This window comes from Zootoca vivipara, chromosome 7 (assembly GCF_963506605.1).
Source record: "Zootoca vivipara chromosome 7, rZooViv1.1, whole genome shotgun sequence".
Taxonomy (NCBI): Eukaryota; Metazoa; Chordata; class Lepidosauria; order Squamata; family Lacertidae; genus Zootoca; species Zootoca vivipara.
The window spans coordinates 9,423,525-9,443,104 of record NC_083282.1 but is presented as its reverse complement, the minus strand read 5'-3'; the positions used below and the strand labels follow the sequence as shown (position 1 = coordinate 9,443,104).

The 19,580-nt window shown below is 47.2% G+C and overlaps 3 protein-coding genes across 3 annotated transcripts in view; 1 reads left to right on the top strand and 2 right to left on the bottom strand.

The window, feature by feature from the left end:
* Positions 1-806: 806 nt before the first annotated feature.
* LOC118089148 (leucine-rich repeat-containing protein 52-like) lies at positions 807-5,951 on the bottom strand. Its single transcript, XM_035123564.2, has 2 exons — positions 5,291-5,951; positions 807-1,057 (listed from the first exon to the last, which is right to left on the bottom strand). The coding sequence occupies exons 1-2, from the start codon at positions 5,949-5,951 to the stop codon at positions 807-809; spliced, it is 912 nt and encodes a 303-aa protein (XP_034979455.2).
* A 2,391-nt stretch (positions 5,952-8,342) lies between these two features.
* Positions 8,343-10,388, bottom strand: LOC118089149 (leucine-rich repeat-containing protein 52-like). The gene is made up of 2 exons (XM_035123566.1): positions 9,749-10,388; positions 8,343-8,599 (listed from the first exon to the last, which is right to left on the bottom strand). Exons 1-2 carry the CDS (start codon positions 10,386-10,388, stop codon positions 8,343-8,345), a joined length of 897 nt encoding a protein of 298 aa, XP_034979457.1.
* Positions 10,389-13,370: 2,982 nt separating this feature from the next.
* The window catches only part of ADCY10 (adenylate cyclase 10), a 65,238-nt gene continuing 59,028 nt past the window's right edge, over positions 13,371-19,580 (top strand). Inside the window, exons 1-5 of the mRNA XM_035123567.2 lie at positions 13,371-13,521; positions 14,066-14,170; positions 15,664-15,702; positions 16,988-17,131; positions 18,843-19,048. Of these exons, the coding sequence (XP_034979458.2) occupies positions 13,371-13,521; positions 14,066-14,170; positions 15,664-15,702; positions 16,988-17,131; positions 18,843-19,048 (645 nt within the window). The remainder of the gene's footprint in view (positions 13,522-14,065; positions 14,171-15,663; positions 15,703-16,987; positions 17,132-18,842; positions 19,049-19,580) is intronic.

Here is a 19,580-nt window from a genome sequence, read left to right as displayed (position 1 = left end):
TCGACATCAGACGGGAGGGCATTCCACAGGGCGGGTGCCACTACCGAGAAGGCCCTCTGCCTGGTTCCCTGTAACCTCACTTCTTGCAGTGAGGGAACTGCCAGGAGGCCCTCTGACCTGGACTTCAGTGTCTGGGCTGAACGATGGGGGTGGAGACACTCCTTCAGGTACAGTATACTGAGCCGAGGACGTTTAGGGCTTTAAAGGTCAGCCATCTCAGGCTGAGAAGGAGAGCCGGTGAAAAATTGTTTCAACCTGAGATATAGTTACACTCAATTAATTGGGGGTGGGGTGTGTGTCTGTGCGTCTTTCCTTGGCAGTTAGCAGTGTTCGTGCTAGAAACTTATTTTGTGCACTTCACATCTCATGTTTTCAGTAAGCATCTGAAAGGGTTGCTATCGCATTGCATCTCGCTAATAATATTTCTATTGCAAGTAAAGAGCCATTCTGAGCCATTACCAAATATGAGGAAAGCTGCGCTCCAATCTAGCGCCAGGCATAGTAGCAACATCTTAACAGAATAATATCACTCTCCAAAGCCAAACTATTCCAGTAAGGTAATTTGCTGGCATTTGCTGTCATAGAGTTTCAAATATGATTCTGAGGATGTCTTCATTTTCCGGCATTTTACGCTTGTTTACTCCGAAATATGCCCCACTGTTTTAAAAAAAGAATTGCTTCCTAAGACATGTGTGGTGGACTGCAGTCTTAGTCCCACTGTGATCAGTGGGGCTTACTTCCAAGTAAAGATACGTAGGATGACGCTCTCAATATATCACCAAGCCCATTTTCAGAGTCTACTAGGCTCATTCGCCCCTGTCCTCTTCGTCTTCATCTCCTGTCCCAGTTAAGAATTCATACACAGCCGCGCAAACTCCCAAGAGCCAAGCAAACACTGTACCGGCAGAGAAGATGCAGAACCCAACCAGCCCCAGGAAAAGATAGTCTTGGTCATCAAAATGGATGAAGCATTTATAATTAAGTTGCTCCTGTGCCTCTTCCAGCATCTTCAAGTCATGCACAAAAGCTGGGCTGTAACAGGTGACGTTGTCAGAGTCTGCAGAAGAAACACAAGGGTGACAAGTCTCGACTTGTGCATAAAACAACATGTCAATTAAGGACCTGTCTGCAGGCCTGTGGCCTTGGTCCTCTCCAGACCCAGGAAGACACCCTTCCCTTTAAACTCAGACCTAACTTGCGTCATGTTTGTTCCAGGCAAGTGCATAGCTGCCAAGTACCCCGTTTTCCCCAGGAAACCCCCCATTTTTACTTACCTTTTCCCAGTGGTCCCCCGTATCACTTTGTCTCCCGTTTTTCTCCGTTATTTTCTCCTGCCGGCGGCCATTTTTTTCTTTCTGATTTGCCCTTCTATGGGCAACAAAAATGGCCGCCGCCGGCTTCAAAAGTCGCATCTACGCATGTCCGGAAGTGCATAGACGCGACTTCCGGTGTTGGCGGCGGCCATTTTTTGTGCCCATAGATGGGCAGAGCGACACCGGAAGTTGCGTCGATGCAGTTCCTGACATGCGTAGAAGCGACTTTCGAAGCCGGCGGCGGCCATTTTTGGTGCCCATAGAAGGGCAAAACGACACCGGAAGTTACGTCGACACAACTTCCGGTGTCACACGGCTGCCGGTCCCGGATTCTGCAGTCCGGGACTTGGAAGGTAAGCAAGTGGTATATACCATACATTTCAGGAAACAAAAATGAATCAGCATTTTTGTTTGTTGTCTTTCTACTAAGCATCTAAAATGGCAGGCTAGAGTGCTTACTGCCCAATAGACTGATTACTGGACCCATTCCCAGGGGCCAAATATTCTTGGAGGGGGAGACAGAATTCTCCATCACTTTTGGGGAAAATATTTCTGCAACTGAGGTTGGGTTTTTTGGGGGGGTTGGGGTGTTGGTAATCCTTCCGAAATAATTGTCTTGGTGAATACTGAATGAAAAGCTATTATTAACCCATGTTAGTGGGTGGAATCCAAGGGTGATCTGGCTATGACATCTGTCACTCAATTGGTCAGCAGGGCTGATGTGGCTGATCTGACTGGCTTGATGGGTGTCTCCTTTCTCCCTCATCACTCCATGTGTGACACTCGTTTTTCTTTTAATACATTTTTATTAAAGACTAGCTGGCCCGGCCACGTGTTGCTGTGGCTCAGTCTGTTAAATGGACCCTCAGAGTCCCCCTTCAGACCCCTCATCTTCAGAGTCCCCCTTCATTTTGTTGAAATGTTTTACATGTGTTCTGTTTATACAGGCTCATCCCTGTGACTCCCCCTACCCTGTCCCGACCCATTAGGTATCCCATCCCCTCCTCCCTCCACCCCGGCTTATCCCTGTGGCTGGGCATAACCAGTACCAACCCATGACCTATCCCGCCCCCTCCTCTCCCCATCTCCTATCCAGGCGAGCCCCCACCTCCACTTGGCCCAGTCTGGAAAGCTGAGCTGAGATGCTGTGGAGAGGGGAGCTTTCCTAGATGCAGTACCAGTGTAGCCGCCGCTAGAGGGCGCTGTTTTGCAACCTCTCCTAGCATTGCATACAGTGATAGGTTAGGAAGAAAATAGGGGGAGGGGAATGGTGAGTGGGGTGGGGTGGCAATGCTTCCATTCTTCTACTTAGTGTATGTGTGGGGTTCTGTGTCAGCGTCACTTGTGTGGGTTCTCTTACTATTCGCTTGTTGTATTTCCTTGGTGATGAGAGAGGTTGGGGGTGGCCTAGGGTGTGGTTGGTTGTCTTTGGTTGGCTGTAGTGAGGTTTGTTTTTGTGTGTGAGTGGTGTGTGTGTGTGTGTGTGTTGGATTAGGTTAGCCAGATTGATTTGTATGCTGTTGGCGGATTCTTGTCGTTGTCTTGTTGGGCTGTGTACGTGATAAAGGGGAACCATACCGGGGTGAAGGTGCCTGCTTCTATTTGTCCCTGTGTCAGTGCCAGTTTATTGGTTGGTTTTTCTAATAAGGCTGTTTCCCATACTATTGGATACCATTGCTCCATGCCTACTCCTGACAGGTCTCCCCAGTGTCTGGCTATGATGGTTCTGGCTACTGAGGAGGTGGGTTATGAGCTCTTTGTGATGTGAGAGGGCATTATTATCTTGGAAGATGTTTAGTAGGGCCAGTTCTGGGGTGACTTGCTCAGCTATTTTGCATATTTCTTGTATGATTGATGTCCAGAAGTGTTGGATTTGGGGACATTCCCACCACATGTGGAGGTAAGTGCCTGTGGAGGTGCATCCTCTCCAACATTTTGGTGAGGTTCCTGGGCGTATCTGGGCTACTTTCCGTGGTGTTAGGTACCATCTGTAAGTGAGTTTCAGAGTGAGTTCTTTTCTTTTCGCTGACATGGCTTTAAAGGGAGGTTTAGACCACATTCTAGTCCATGTGTGCCACTCTTGAAGCTGCACACTTGATAAAGGAGGACCACCATGCCAACGGATATCGGTGGATGAAAGAGCCCATGGGCTAAAGCAGCACTTGACGGGTTCTGGCATGGGTGTGGAATTAGGCCCACCACACCTCCCCATTGGTTTTGCCCAAACCCCACCCACCTGTCAGTCACTTGACATATGACATTAGCTGCAGGACACTTAAAGCTGTGACCCCAAATTCAAAAAGAACAATGGGGAGCACATTCTAAGTATGCTCACAGTTTCCCCCTTTTGGGGCTGTTTGGATTGGGAGCCTTTTCCTATTGAGGTCTCCTGGACTCGGCACCTGCCCAGTGTGATTCAGAGCGAGCTTCTCTCCCCTCTGTGACGGCCTTTGATTCCTACTTCAACCATCGGGGGAGGTTGATTTGATTCCCTCCCTTCGCTCCCGATGTGGATCTTCATTCACTCCTTCTCCCCTTGCAGCGACGAGCCCGCCATTTTGTGGTTTGCCTAAGGTGCCAAAATGCCTTGGGCCAGGCCTGCAGATGGGTCACATTCACCTGGCTTTGGGCCTGGTAAAGGATCCCTGGGCGGTTAAGTCCAGTCAAAGGTGACTATGGGGTTGCGGTGCTCATCTCGCTTTCGGGCCGAGGGAGCCAGCGTTTGTCCACAGACAGCTTTCTGGGAGCTTACCCCATTGTGGGGATTCGAACCGCCAACCTTCTGATTGGCAAGTCAAAGAGGCTCAGTGGTTTAGACCACAGCGCCAGCCGTGTCCCAGCTTGCCCAAACGGTGGTGATGCCATTGGCAGTACTCATGCCCTGTTGGACCACCCAACTCTGGCACCAGAACCACCTAGCTTTATTGGATTTCCACCATTCGCCTAGTGCAGCTCTCAAAGACTGCGAGGGAGAAGGTTGCCTGCCCTGAGCTCGCTCTCATATTGTAGAAGACAGCGGTCAAGTGTACCCACAAAGTTATCATGATGTGCCATTTTGTGCCACCGGCTGGCATGGAGCAGGGTGTGTCTTATTTCATTTCCAGAAGGAAAGAGGAGCTCTCGTTGCCAGATAAGCTTGCAGCCAGCATTAAAATTTAACCGCTGCTCTCAAACAAGGCGCAGAGGAATGCAAAAGGACGTGTCTATTTCACACACAAACAGTGTTGCTTGCTCTTTGAAACAGCAGTGGCAAGGCTATAAGGTGAGTTGTGTGACATAACTGGGAAACTGACACATAAGCAGCTTCCTTCTCCTTTCCCCTTCCCCTTCTCTGAGAGTTACGACTCAGGAATAGAAATATTCTTCTGGGAGCATAGCTTTATCTCTGCTTGGAATATGGGAAGGGAGGGAACGATTCAGAAAGGGAATTAATGGGAAAGGGCCCCTGCTTTGGTAAAAGTGCGAGGGAAGGATCGAAACTTTGTGAATTGCATGGGTTTCCCCCCAAAAAACTACCATGATAATACGGCAAGCCTTATTATCATGCAACAACAGCGGAAAAGAATGGCATCAGCAAAATTGCAGATAATAAAGCAAGAAACACTCCACTCAGAATAATGGAGAATCTTGGACACAATATTTTGACTTGGAAATCACAAGAAATTCAGGATAAACAGCTTTCTGTCGCCTTGATGGCCGATGAGGGGAGAAGGAGGCAAGACGAAATCTTTGTGTGCCTTTGCTTGACATTTTCAAAGAGCTTCTTATTATTCTCCCATTAACTTCGGCAAGAAAGTACCTTCCTGGTGCAATAGTTTAGGACTTATTTTTAAAGGCACTTGACCAAATGCCAGAGGGACATAGTTGTCCTGAGTCTACAGACTGCCCACCCTCTCAGCCCAGCAGCTGAGTGCTCACCCTACAGCTCACCTGGAGATGGGACACCCTCCCCTAGATGCTCAGCATTTCCCACTCACCTGGGATAGTTATGCCACTCTCTTTTATCAAGCTGCACAGTTCCATGAAGGAGCAGTTGCAGAACCAGGGATTCCCGCTTAAGCCCAGGCTTCTCAGGTTGGGCAGGTCCCTGATGGTAATTGCATCGATGAACGTCAAGCTACAGCGGCTCACATCCAGGTGCCTCAGCCAGGTGTTGTTGGCAAAGGAGTCCTTCTCAATCTCCACCAGACTGGGGTTGTCGGAGAGCTTGAGCACAACCAGGCTGCCGAGCTGGGAAAAGGTCCCAAACGTGACCAGCGTGAGGTTGTTGAAACTGAGGTCCAAGTAGACAAGCTTGATGATGCTCACAAAGGTGAAGTCCAGGTCCTGGCCCAAAGCATTGCCACTGCAATCGAGATAGATCAAGTCGCTGAGGAAGTTCAGCTCCACAGACGGCAAGTAGCTGAGCTGGTTTTGAGCCAGGACCAGCTGCCTGGTGTCCAGAGGGATGCTCTCCGGGAACTCTGCAAGCTGCTTCCCTGTGCAGTTCACAACCAGATACTTGCAAGTGCACCCCTGGGGACACGACACACCTTCTGCCGTCCTGCCAATTCCTAGGAGAAGCACCACCCACCGCAAGCAGTTCCCGGCTCCCTTCGCACCCCCATGTTCTCCACTCCATTCTGGGCCGGGAGCCATTTCTTCTCTGCACCGATCCTGTGGGGAGCTAAGGTGCTCTGCTTTCTGCAAACTCTTTGCTTGTCAACATCTCGGGCAAACTGCCAATTGAAGCACCTGGGGCAGGGAGCTCACTTTCTTGAATGTGCAAAACGGCCACTTGCTGTTCTGTATCGCGTTGACTGCCAGTTGACACCTTTATGTCACCCAAGGGTCATCCCTACACAGGTTTTGGGCATGCTTTGTGTGTATGTATACACAAGAGAGAGTGTACGTCTTCTGTACCTGAGGCAGACTAGGGTGCCTGGCAATCTCCAAGTAATAATAATAATAATAATAATAATAATAATAATAATAATAATAATATATTATTTATACCCTGCCCATCTGGCTGGGTCTCCCTCTGCAGGCAGGTAGGGTCTCAGCCTGCATACAGATGGAGCTGATAGACAGCTGCCCTGGACACAGAATTGACCTGCGCCTCCATGGACAGCTGTGAGTCCAAAATGACTCCCAGGCTGCACACCTGGTCTTTCAGGGGCACAGCTACCCCGTTCAGAACCAGGGAATCCTCCACACCTGCCCGCCTCCTGTCCCCCACGAACAGTACTTCTGTCTTGTCAGGATTCAACCTCAATCTGTTAGCCGCCATCCATCCTCCAACCGCCTCCAGGCACTCACACAGGACCTTCACTGCCTTCACTGGTTCTGATTTGAAAGAGAGGTAGAGCTGGGTATCATCCGCATACTGATGAACACCCAGCCCAAACCCCTTGATGATCTCTCCCAGCGGCTGCATGTAGATGTTAAAAAGCATGGGGGAGAGGACAGAACCCTGAGGCACCCCACAAGTGAGAGCCCAGGGGTCTGAAAACTCACCCCCCACCACCACTTTCTGAACACGGCCCAGGAGGAAGGAGCGGAACCACTGTATAACAGTGCCCCCAGCTCCCAAACCCTCTAGACGGTCCAGAAGGATGTTATGGTCGATGGTGTCAAAAGCCGCTGAGAGATCCAGCAGGACTAGGAAACAGCTCTCACCTTTGTCTCTAGCCCGCCGGAGATCATCAACCAGTGCAACCAAGGCAGTTTCAGTCCCATGATGAGGCCTGAACCCTGACTGGAAGGGATCCAAATGGTCTGCTTCTTCCAGGCGTGCCTGGAGTTGTTCAGCAACCACTCGCTCAATCACCTTGCCCAAGAATGGAAGATTTGAGACTGGGCGATAGTAAACTTTAGAGAGTCCAAGACTGAGAAGGCAGGCAGGCCTTGTGTGCGGGAGCTTAATTCAGACGTCTAACCCCCCCCCCAATCTTTTAGAGTCCATTACATTCTTCATTAAATTATCTTTCCATTGATATATAATTTTATGGTATTACTCCCCCCAAAAGTGGTGTTGTGAGCCATCAAACCTCGGAAATACACTTCCCCCAAAAGGTTTCCACAATTTTGGCCACTAGTGTACAATGGAATGGTCTCGGTGGTGGGGAGCACATTTTTATTCTGATTATGACTTTGTCAAAATAAAATAAAAATAATAAAACACACAAGCACATGAGTTTGTGACCTGTTTACATCTGCAAGAGCTCTTCGAAGCACCGAATAGGCAACTTTCAATCTTTCTCCATTTTGGGGAGTTTTCTTGCTGAATGGACAGGATCCCGCCCATTTTCCACCACTATGGTTAGTTTGAGTACTCTCTCTATTTCAGGAATTTATTGGTTTAGTTTAGGACTGTGAATGTAGCAGGTATTAGGGGAAAGGCACTCATGATTTGGTTTCAATTCTTCACCCCATTGATTAACAGGATTCTCCCCTCTCCCTCCCCTGTAAGGAAAGCCATTTAAATTCATGCTCTTGTTGTGGGTATGATTTTCTGGTTTTGGAGCTCTTTTGGACATTTCCCCCCCCCAGCATGGTGGGCAGTTGACCCACATAAAAGATTCCCTTCGTGCAAGTATGTTTGAAGGTCATGCGTGAAGCGCACACAGGTTCCCGGAGACAAATTCAATATCTGACCCCACTCCTCTAAACCAATGGCCTCAGTTATCCTTTGCTTAGGGGCCCTTTCAGAAATGTCCTCAGCTCTTACTGAGCATGTGGGCCACCAAGTGTTGCCTATCACACTCGCCCTCCAGGAACCTCCTTCCCACTTGACTCCTTTGATGCTTCGTGGGCCGAGACTTGCACCTTGGAAGCATCCAATCTCCCATGTCCTTTGCCCTGGCGCTGACACCTGGCAGAGTCAGGCCCCGTTCTATACCGCAAGGTTATACTCGGGCACACACAGGTGGGGGAAAGTGAGACCTTCCTCGGAAGGTGGGGAAACGCCCGCAAATGGATTTTGCAGTGAAACAGAAGGGCTACAAGGCATTAGCCATTGACACTTCTCAGAGCTCCAAAACAGCAGGTCTAAATCGGGCTGTATTCCTCCTCCTCCAATTCCTCGTCCACCTTCGTTACGGGGTGGTAATATATCACTGCGAATACACCAACCAGCCAGGCCACCAGAGTTCCTCCAAAAAAGATGAAGATGGCAAGCAGACCCAAGAAGGCAAAATCTTGGAAGTCTAAATGCACAAGGCAGTGGTAGTGGAGCTTCGTTTCGGCCACATTGATTGTCAGACCCTTGAGAAGTTCTGGTTTGTTGCAAATCATTTCCTCAGCGTCTGAAGGAGGGGGAAAAACAAACAAATTTAAGAGGAGTTACAGTCAGTATTTTAAATTGTGGCTGGTAAATGTATAATAGGACTACACCTTAACAGACCAAGGACAAGCAAAAAACGAATATTTGCGGCAAGAATGTTACTTGCCCAAAAATGGAAATAAAAAGTCCCAGCAAAGGAAGAAGGATACAAAAATGTATGTAACTGCAGAAAGAGGGGGAAAGAAGTCAGGTTTTAAAATGTCAAAAAGATTGTAAAATCAGTGAAATGTATAATGTGGTTCCCTAAATTTATTTTTAATATTTTCTGAATAACCAAAATAACTTAATTTGCTCATTTATTCATCTACTTTAAATATATACTCTTATGAAGTGGCAGGTTATTACAATAATCCTGCCAATATTCCTGTCTTTTTACAATTTATCTGTAAATATTCAATAAACCATTTCCATTCTTTTATAAAAAGTTTGTTATCTTGATTTCTTATTCTTCCGGTAAGTTTTGCCATTTCTGCATATTCCATAAGTTTTTGTATCCATTCTTCCTTTGTTGGGACTTCTGCTTCATTCCATTTTGGGGAGAAAAACATTCTTGCTGCTGTAGTAGCATACATTAATAAATTTCTATAGTTTAGGTAGTTCTGTCCCTATAATTCCCAAAAGAAAAGTTTCTGGGTTGTTTTTTTTTTACAAACGTTATTTTAAACATCCTTTTCAATTCATTATATATCATTTCCCAGTAAGCTTTAACCTTACTACAAAATCACCAAATATGATGAAAAGAACTTTCTTTCTCTTTACATTTCCAACACTTATTTGATTTAGACTTATACATTTTGGCCAATTTACTCGGTGTTAGATACCATCAATATATTATTTTCATATCATTTTCTCTTAGACCATAACATGCTGTAATTTTATATCCCACAATCGTTCCCATGCTTCCATGTCTATATTATGACCAATATCTATTGTCCAATGTATCATTGAGTATTTTACTTGCTCATCCTTTGTCTCCCATTTTCCCATGCTTAGCTTCCTCTTCCTCCTTGGTATCGCTTCTCGGGGTGCCTCGTCCTCGGTGGGCCGGCCCTGAGTGCCTGCAAAGAGGAGAAGGCGCCCCACAGAATTCACACCTGGGGAAAGGTCTCACCTGGATACACAACATCAGTTTTCTTCAACCAGTTGCAAAACTCCAAGAAACTGCAGTCGCAATTCCAGGGGTTCCCCTTCAGTTTCAAAGTATGAAGGTTGCGCAGATCTCTGAATAATTCGCCGCCAATGTACGTCAAGCCACAGTCGCTCATATCCACGAATCTCAGAAGGGGGTTGCTGTCAAAGGATCTGTCCTTCACTTCCACCAACAACGGGTTGTTTGAGAGATTCAGCAGCACCAGTCTGTTGAGTTGCGAGAAAGTGTGAGGGGTTACAAAAGAGATTCTATTGAAACTGAGGTCTAGGTATGTCAACTTGACTATACCAGGGAAGGTGAAATCCAGGCCCATTTCTAACAGGTTGTGGCTGCAGTCCAGATAGACCAGTTCGTTCAGATAGCTCATCTCTAATATTGGCAACGTGACGAGTTTGTTGTCGGACAGAATCAACTCCCTGGTGGTCAGCGGAATTGAGACCGGAACTTTGTCTAAAGACTTCCTGCTGCAGTCCACTGAGTTTTCTACACAGCTGCACGTTGCTGGACAGCTAAGGCCCTTTCCTGTCCATTTTATTACAATGAGAACGGCTATCCACAAGGGTGTGGAAGCACCGAAAGATGGCAGAAGAAGACGGCCCATCCTATGCACCTTAAACGGAAGAAGGGTTTCCCTTCAGCACTAAAGGAGAAGTGCTTCCTGCTGCTGGAGCAGCTCCCCTGTCATCCCAGTTGGTACCAGTTGTCTTTATGACATCACCAGTTTGGCCCACAAATCTGGAGTTATGATGTATCAAGGAGTTACTGCCTAGGTCATATATTCTTGTTTTTTTTTTAAATTGCATTTTCAAAAACAGGAACAAAGAGCATATTTAACCCCCTCCCCTCCCCCTGTCCCACTTACAACGTCATACCAAATACGGCATGTATACATATACCACAGGCATGTCCAACAGGTAGATCGTGATCTACTGGTAGATCACTGGATGTCTGTGGTAGATCACTGTCTCCCCCCAAAGCAGCTCAGCAACTTTGGCTCCCTCTACATCTTTGCCCTGAAGCTCCCAAAACAGGGCTTTCCTTCCTTAAAAAAAAGAGCTCAACTTTGACCCGAACCCCACAAAACATGGATGTCTTTCCTTCCTAAAAAAAAGCTCAACAACCTCGACCTGAACCCCTCCAAAAGGGGGTAGATCACTGCCAGTTTTTAACTCTGTGAGTAGATCACAGTCTCTTGGAAGTTGGCCACCCCTTGTATACCGTATGACTTCCCTTCCATCCTTTTCCTGGTTCCTTTTGCTTTTCTACTGCTCCACGTAATCCACAACTTTTTAATCATCCAATTTGTTATCTATAAAAAACTCTACCTGCTGGATTCAGGTAGGTAGTACTGTTGGTGTGATGCAGTCGAAATATATAAAAAAAATAAAAAAATTGTCCAGTAGCACCTTAGAGACCAACTAAGTATGAGCTTTCGTGTGCATGCACACTTCTTCAGATACACTGAAACAGAAATCACCAGACCCTTATATATAGGGGGAGGGTGGGGTGGGGTTTTTCTCAGGAAGGTAGTAGGAGATGGGTGATTGACTCAATGGGTATGGTAAACCTGTTGACGACTGTTAACAACTGCAATTAGTCCTACAGGAAAAAACAAGGGATAGTATGCAGATGATTAGCATATGTAATGAGACAGGAATCTAATATTCAGACCAGGTCTCTCTATAGTTTTCAGTTTAGTGATAAGTTGTACGGTAATTCAGCAACTTCTCTTTCAAGTCTGTTTCTGAAATTCTTTTGCAATATATATATATATATATATATATATATATATATATATATGTGTGTGTGTGTGTGTGTGTGTGTGTGTGTGTGTGTGTGTGTGTGTCTGGTGACTTCTGTTTCAGTGTATCTACACCATAAGCCAATATTCTTGTCTACACCATAAGCCAATATTGGTCTTATGCAAGTTTACCCAGCAAGGCTTCCCACCAAATATCCCAGGAATTCTAACTGGGGTGTGGGGCATGAGGCATCCCTCCAGAGCGCCAGTTCCCAAGTTTCCTGGGGAGAGGGAAGGACAGTAAAGCTACTTTAAGTCTGTGCTATAGATTTGCCCTTGGAAGGGTAAAAGGGTGAAATAGTATTGGGAAATGATCTATAATGAATTGGAAAAAAATGTTTAAAATACTTCACCCCCCCCCCAAAAAAAAACCCAGAGTCCTTTCTGTTGGGGATAATTCAGACTGAAATTCCCAGGTGTCAAGAAAGGTTATATATGTATGTCACTACTGCGGCCCGTGTTTTGTTAGCCCCCAAATGGAAAATGAGCAAGGTCCCAACTAAAGAAGAATGGCAACTTAAGTTGACAGAATATGCGCAGCTTGCAGAGTTAACATACAGAATAAGAGATCAAGAAGAACATACGTTTAGAGAAGATTGGAAAACGTTTATTCTATATATGGGAAATCATTGTGTACAGCTGAAAACGCTGGCAGCATTAAGATAAATTCAATAGTTCTGATGGATGTAATGATGGAATACTGAATGGGTATAGTCTCCGTGAAATATGCAGGGATTTATGATATGTAAAATGAACCATGGAAAGAGAAGAACGGAAGTCATTGCTACTTTAAGGATGTAAAATGGTTTCTTCCTGCCCTGCCTAGAGGGAGGGAGGGGGCTGGGCTGAGCTGGCTGAGTGCCATTTTGGGCAGCCCCTCTCCAGACCCATCCCTTTTGCACCATTCATTTTCCCTCCGCCACCGCCATCACCACCCTGGTGCTCCTGTGGGCCAGAGAGCAGTGTGGATGAGCTCGCTTTGCCTACCCATGAGAAGCAGCGGTGGCGGTGGTGGCAGCCCCTGGGAAGCTAAGTGGCCAGCACCGAGGGCCTTCTGGCGGTTCCCTCATTGCGAGAAGTGAGGTTACAGGGAACCAGACAGAGGGCCTTCTTGGTAGTGGCACCCGTCCTGTGGAACGCCCTCCCAGCAGATGTCAAGGCAATAAGTAACTATTTTACTTTTAGAAGACAACTGAAGGCGGCCCTGTTTAGGGAAGTTTTTAATGTTTAATGCTGTACTGTTTTAATATTCAGTTGGAAGCCGCCCAGAGTGGCTGGGGAAACCCAGCCAGATGGGCGGGGTATAAATAATAAATTAATAATATTATTATTATAGTGGAGCGGTTGCGGCTGGGGGTTGGGGGTTGGAGAGGAGGACTACTTGCCCCCCTCGTCTCTTCTTCCAGCTCCCCCCCCCCCGAGTGCTGCTTCTCCGTCCCGCCACAGGGTCTGAGGGACAGTGGACTGGCCAGCGGCTAAAAAGATTTGCCGACCCCTGAGCTGGGTGGGGGCATGCAGTGGCCCTTGGCCCAGTAGGTTCCTTGGCAAAATGAGTACGTTTAGCCTAGCAACCGTTGTTAGGAAGGAAACACCTTTAAGTAACTGCTATTGGAGAAGAGCCCGCTGTCACTTCATTGTGACATGCGGCTGACCCAAGAGATGCTGCTGACGACGCAGGTGTGGGAAGGAGCCACCCCTCCCGGTCCCAAGGCGCCAGGGAAGAAGTCCTAATGCCTCTCTTCGCCAGCTCTGAGACAGAGTCTCCATAAATGCTCAGCAAGAATGACCAGTGACGACAAGAAGCAGATTGAGATCTCAAACCTCGGCAAAGTAGCTGCTCATGTCCCCGACCTCATAGTGTATGGCGATTTCTCCCAGGAAGTGCCTTTCATCGAGAGCTTCGATGGCGTGCTGCTCTTTGTGGACATTTCAGGTAGGCCAAGGGAGATCGGGGTCAGGAGTCAGGGGAGCAGATTTTGGAGGCACCTCAAAGAAAGAAAGAAAGAAAGAAAGAAAGAAAGAGTTGAGAGACTTCAAATTGTTGTCCCGATGGGTAAAGGATGCGCAACCCCCTCCGTACTGAAAATAAATCCAGCTTCTCAGGCATTCATATCATTTCATGCCACCCCAATCTCCTCAGCAGGGCGAGAATCCAGGGGTTCCAGTGCTTACGCAGAGTTTGGAAAGGCGGCACAGCAGAGACTGTGGTGTCTTTATGACATATGGGTGATTTACACAGAGCCTGATGGGGAGGAGTTCAAAGCCTTGCACCCCGAGAGGGTCTCTCGCTTCTCTCATAGGTTTGGATCCAAAACAGAAACCAGCATAATAAAATATTGGGGGGGGGGAAGAGAAGGAAGGAAAGAAACCCTCTCCCAAAGTGATGTGAAACCTTCCGCCTGCCTTTCCCACTTCCATACTCTTGGCTGTAACTCAAGATGTGTCTGGTTAATAGCAAGTGCTTACATATCTTACAGGATTCACGGCGCTGACTGAAAAGTTCAGCATGACCACCAACCTCGACCGCAGTGCCGATGAGCTAACACTGGCCCTTAATAACTATGTGGGAGACATTGTGGAAGGTAAGTAGGGCAACTTGAGTGCCAAGACCCCATAACCCCGCAGTTCCTTAGTAGATAATGAGCACACGTACACCATTATTTTGGTTTATGGGTTGAAATAGGCCACAACCTTATTGGTTACAGATGCAAGTGGTTTGGTGAAGCCAGGCTATATCTGGACTCCTGCCCATCTGCAGGGCGTCCAACTAAGGGTAAACCACCAATAGAGCCCTATGACTTACATCAAATAGGGGCACCCCGAGGGGTCCCCGTTGGGGTTGTGGCATGGCCCAAGCCATACCTGCCAAGTTGCTGTCGGAGAAATAAGGGACTGGGCAGAAAGTAGCAGACTGGAAGTAGTGCTGCCGCCATTTTGGAACTGGGCGGAGCATGCTCAGAAGTGACTTTTGATGCTGCTTTGCCCAGTTCCAAAATGGCCACCGCGCCAGAAGTCGCACTGCAGCCATTTTGGAACTGGGCAGAGCAGCATCAAAATTGCTTCTGAGCATGCTCCGCCCAGTTCCAAAATGGCCGCCACGCCAGAATAAACCGGGGGAAAACAAAAAAAACCATTTTTTCAGCTAGGAACAGCTGGAAAAACTGGGATTTCCCGGGGAATACGGGAGACTTGGCAGCTATGGCCCAAGCCCATGTCTGGGCATCAGACAGGATCCACACCCCTGAATCCCTTGAACAGGATACCTTTGACAAGGAGGGGCAGGCGGAGGCTACAACCTCCCCTCATAGCCCTTGCATTGGTTCCAGAGATATTCTATCATCCCGACACTCAGACAGTGCCGGGAAGTGCCGGGCGAACCATGCAAGGGCTAAAATATGACCAGGACCAATTTTGAGCTGACCTAAGTCCTAGGTAGAAAATGAAAGATCAGAGGTTGGAATGGGCTTCAGTCGCTGCCACCTTTGTTCAAAGGATTTATGATGGCAGGGCTAGAAGAGACTCCGGCCGAAATGGATGGGGCTTTGTTGACGCTGTCAGTCACGATAGGCAGTCGAGGGCCAGATGGACCAAGAGCTGGACTCCAGGAGTCCAGAAATGGGGGAGCAAGTGGAGGGCACCCCCTTTTGGCACTGCCCCGTGGCTAAGCCCAAGTTCAGAGCACTCTCTTGATTGGATCAAGGTTCAAATCTCAGATCATCTTGAACTCTCCTGAGGGCTCAAGCCTGGATTTTAAACCGGGAATTGTGGCGCACCAGCACTCACAGTTGCTATAAGGGCGATTGATACCGGTGGACTAAAGTAACAGCCTTTAATTAATGTCCACAGAGAGGAAAAGCAGCAGAAAGTGGCAGTGCCCTTTCTGAGTTCTAACTGTAGCTTTCTTTCCTTTTTCCTCCTGGTAGGGGCTGAGGTGTTGAAGTAAATGACCCCAGTTTAAAACTTTATACCCTTGCCTGTCTTCCTAAGGTATTTAGAGCACACAGAGAGTTAGAAGAACTGTGGAAGCAGTGGAAGATTCTTCTGTAACCCTTCTCCCTTTCTCTTTCCCTTGCAGAGGTGTTGGTGTTCGGAGGAGATGTCTTGAAATTTGCAGGTAGGACCCTTCTGTGGGTGGGCGTCGCACCTGTGTGTGTATGTGTGTGTGCTTTCAATTGTATGTTCCACAAATCCAAGTCTTTCTTCTTTTTTTGTATATAATTTTTAATAAATTTTCTGTTTTACGATTTAAAACACCCTTAAGATATCAATGATTTCCTTTCTTCCCTTTCCATGGTTCATTTGACATATCATAAATCCCTGCATATTTTCAAAAAACTATACCATTCAGTATTCCATTACTGCTTCCATCAAACTTATTTACACTTTTGAATTCCTCTTAATGCTGCCAGCGTTTTTAACTGTACACAACTTAATATATTCGCTCGTTTTCCATTTGGGGGCTAACGAAACACGGGCCGCAGTAGTGGCATACATAAATAACCTTTCCTGACACCTGGGAATTTCAGTAACAAATCCAAGTCTTTCTGAAGGAACATCTCCACCCTCATCGTTCTGCCTGGACACTGAGGTCCAGCTCCGAGGGCCTTCTGGCAGTTCCCTCACTGCGAGAAGTGAGGTTACAGGGAACCAGGCAGAGGGCCTTCTCGGTAGTGGCGCCCGCCCTGTGGAATGCCCTCCTGTGAGGGATAAGAGATACCGGGAGCCCCCTCCCATCCTGAATACCAGCTCCTCCCCCAGTGGGGAGGGGGAGACTTCGAGTGGCGATTCAGGAAGTGGAAACAGGAGCTCGAGTACCTTAGCGGAGCACAGGCACCAGCAGGGAAAGGAACAGGGAAGCAGGGAGACGGTGGGAAGGAGGCCGATCCCAGCTACTCCGGAATTGCGTAAAAAGCGCAGGGGGCGGAGATTCAGCATGCCTAGATTACTTTGCTGGGGGAAAACGCGCGAATCGCCATTCGGAGGTACTGTGGAAGACTGACAGGATGTACCACTATCTGTAAATAACACTGCTTTCAGCACTGTAAATACACAGCACCAATAAAAGGATAAAATGCAGAGCTGTGTGGAGTCGTTACTCTGAAGTAGCCCACCCAGGCCACTGTGACAGCTCCCATCCGATGTCAAGGAAATAATCTGAATTTTATAAGACATCTGAAGGCAGCCCTGTTGAGGAAAGTTTTTAATGTTTGGTGTTTTATTGTTTATTGTTTATTATTATTATTATTATTATTATTATTATTATTATTAATGTTCTGTTGGGAGCTGCCCAGAGTGGCTGAGGAAACCCAGCCAGATGGGTAGGATATAAATAAATATATTATTATTATTATTATTATTATTATTATTATTATTACTATTACTATCTCTGGCTTCTGTAGGGGATGCATTGCTGGCACTCTGGAAGGTGGAGCGATGCCATATAAATGATATCATCACTCTGGCTCTGAAATGTAGCTTCAGCATCCAGCAAGAGTACGGGGTTCGCGATACGGAGGTGGGACTGGAGCTGCGCGTTAAGATAGGTACTGCATCCTCCCCTACCTGGAGCTCAGAGCCGGTGATGCGTGGAAAGTCAAAATGTGTGCCTGTGCCTGAGAGAGACCAGAGGACAGGCTGGCACAGCAAGGCAGGAACACACTCAGGGTCCTTGCTATAATTCCCCCCCTGGTTCTTCTTCTTTAGCGATCACTCGTAGCCAAGTAAGATTGTCTTCCATGAACATGGTCTTAACAGTGAGTCCATAAGTGACCGTGGAGGCCAATTCTGGATCCACACGTCCTTCCACAGTGGGGACATAGGTTTCTGGGTGGGAGTTGATCATGGTGAGGGTTTGCCAAGCATGCCTTCCTCTTAGCACATTTCGCCCTTTCATCCCGAGTTCGAGCGCTTTCACAGTCCATCGCACCTTTGGTAAAGGCTGTTCTCCAATTGGAGCACTCGCAGTCCAGTGTTTCCCAGTTGTCGGCGTTTATACTACATTTTTTAAAGATTTGCTTTGAGAGAGTCTTTAAACCCTTCTGTTGACCACCAGCATTACGCTTTCCATTTTAAAGTTTGGAATAGAGTAGCTGCTTTGGAAGACGATAACCAGGCATCCGCACAACATGACCAGTCCAACGAAGTTGATGTTGAAGAATCATTGCTTTGACACTGGGGATCTTTGCTTCTTCCCTAACCCTAACCCTAACCCTAACCCTGTCTTCCCAAGGGATGCGTAAAATTTTTCAGAGACACCGTTGATGGAATTAACCCCTTGTTCTAGCCAGCAGGCAATCCCTCTCACTTAACAGCCATGCATTACACAATCTCTTCTATTCCTCCCATGGTCTGCCAGGGCTCATCCACAGTCCTGCTTGTCCTGCTGCTTGCCCCCAGGAAAACCAGCTCTTTCCTGCGGAATCAGAGCAAACATCCGTCAGGTTTCCCACACATTGGCATGGGCTCCAATTCAGTGCTACGGAGTGGCTTTCCCCAGGGAAAGAGGCAGGGCAAAGTCAAAACTGCACGGGGCACGTAGAAAACCTCATGGACCCCTGCAAGGTGTCGATGAGCCCTTAGTTAACTGTTCCTTTCACAAAGTAGCTCCTTGTTCTCCCCAACTGTAAGGAGATAAAAGGAGGAAACGGTGGGCTCCCATACTTCTGGAATTTCCCAGACATACCTGGGAATTGGCCGTTGGAAACAGTGTCTGGGCGGTAATCGCTGAAATGTCTAGGAGAATCCGGACATATGACAGCCCATGTCAGGAATGTAGATTCTCGGGTGAATGTCCTTAAAATTGCTCAACAACTTTTATTTCCGGATTTTCACTTTTTGAAATATGGCAAGCCTAAGGGAAGGGCCAAGTCAGAAAAGAGACAATAGTTTGATAGACTTAAATACCCCTTACCCTTAAGACCATTAAGTCCCAGCTTAACAACCGACTAGAGGGTATGCTATGGTCCTGGATATGGTGGGAATTATTTCCATGCAAAATGAGAACTATTGAATTCATTTCCATTGCCATGTATGATTTCATGTTATACCTGGGATGCTTAACAAACGTCTTTTGCTTCAGCAAATATTATTTCAATCCCCAACTACTAAATAAATGCTCTTGGACAATTAATCAGGAATCTTGCCTGATTTTTGTTTTGTTTATATGTTTTCATTCATTCATGCATTCTCTCCTTTGTTAATCTAGCCATTTCTGTGATGTGTTCAAATGGATTACGATGTTGTACCTTTCTCCAGGACTATCTGCAGGTCACATCTCAAAAGTTGTGGTCGGAGACAACAGGCACCAGTATTTCCTGGTAATCGGTCGGGCAGTGGATGAAGTGCGGTTGGCCCAGAACTTGGCGAAAGCAAGTGAAATTATCCTGTCGCCAAACTGCTGGGAGCTCTGCGACCGGAAATTAATTGAGGTGGAAAAAATCAAAGATGAGCGAGCTGTCAAGGTGGGTAGGTGCCGGTGGTGGACGACACGCTTGCTGCTGCCTGTTGTGGCATCCTTTCTCTCTACCCAAAGTTTAAACTTCTGGTGGAGGAAATAGAACATGGCTGAGTTCAAGATCCTTGACCCTCCTAGGTTAGCACTGTTTGCTAGAAAAGGCAGCTGCTCTCTGTGGTCTTGGGGTTTATCGACACTTAGTTTTGGCTCCACTCTTTCCAGGCAGAGGTCCACACTTTAATACTCTGTGACCAAGCATTTGTTGTTGTTGTTGTTGTTGTTGTTGTTGTTGTTGTTGTTGTTGTTGCTGCTGCTGCTTGCCCTGAGCTTTTCCTGCACAATCCCGTTCTTTAAAGCTGAATCGGAACAAATGTCAAGTCGGGTTTCCCACAGATTGCTGTTTGCTCCGTTTGTGCTTTAAAGAGCAGATTATCATGGGGGAAGATCCAGAGCAGAAAAAGGGCACTTAGACACGGAGCTTTAAATCACAGAGCATGCCTGGAAAGAGCAGAGGAAAGGTTAGTGTGGGTAAGCCCTTC

Coding starts and splice junctions, on each gene's coding strand:
- LOC118089148 (XM_035123564.2), bottom strand. CDS start 5,951: ATGGCTCCCGGCCCAGAATGGAGTGGAGAACATGGGGGTGCGAAGGGA. Junction 1,058..5,290: donor GAGTGGCATAACTATCCCAG/GTGAGTGGGAAA, acceptor TTTCTTCTGCAG/ACTCTGACAACGTCACCTGT.
- LOC118089149 (XM_035123566.1), bottom strand. CDS start 10,388: ATGGGCCGTCTTCTTCTGCCATCTTTCGGTGCTTCCACACCCTTGTGG. Junction 8,600..9,748: donor AACTGATGTTGTGTATCCAG/GTGAGACCTTTC, acceptor CCCCTCCTTCAG/ACGCTGAGGAAATGATTTGC.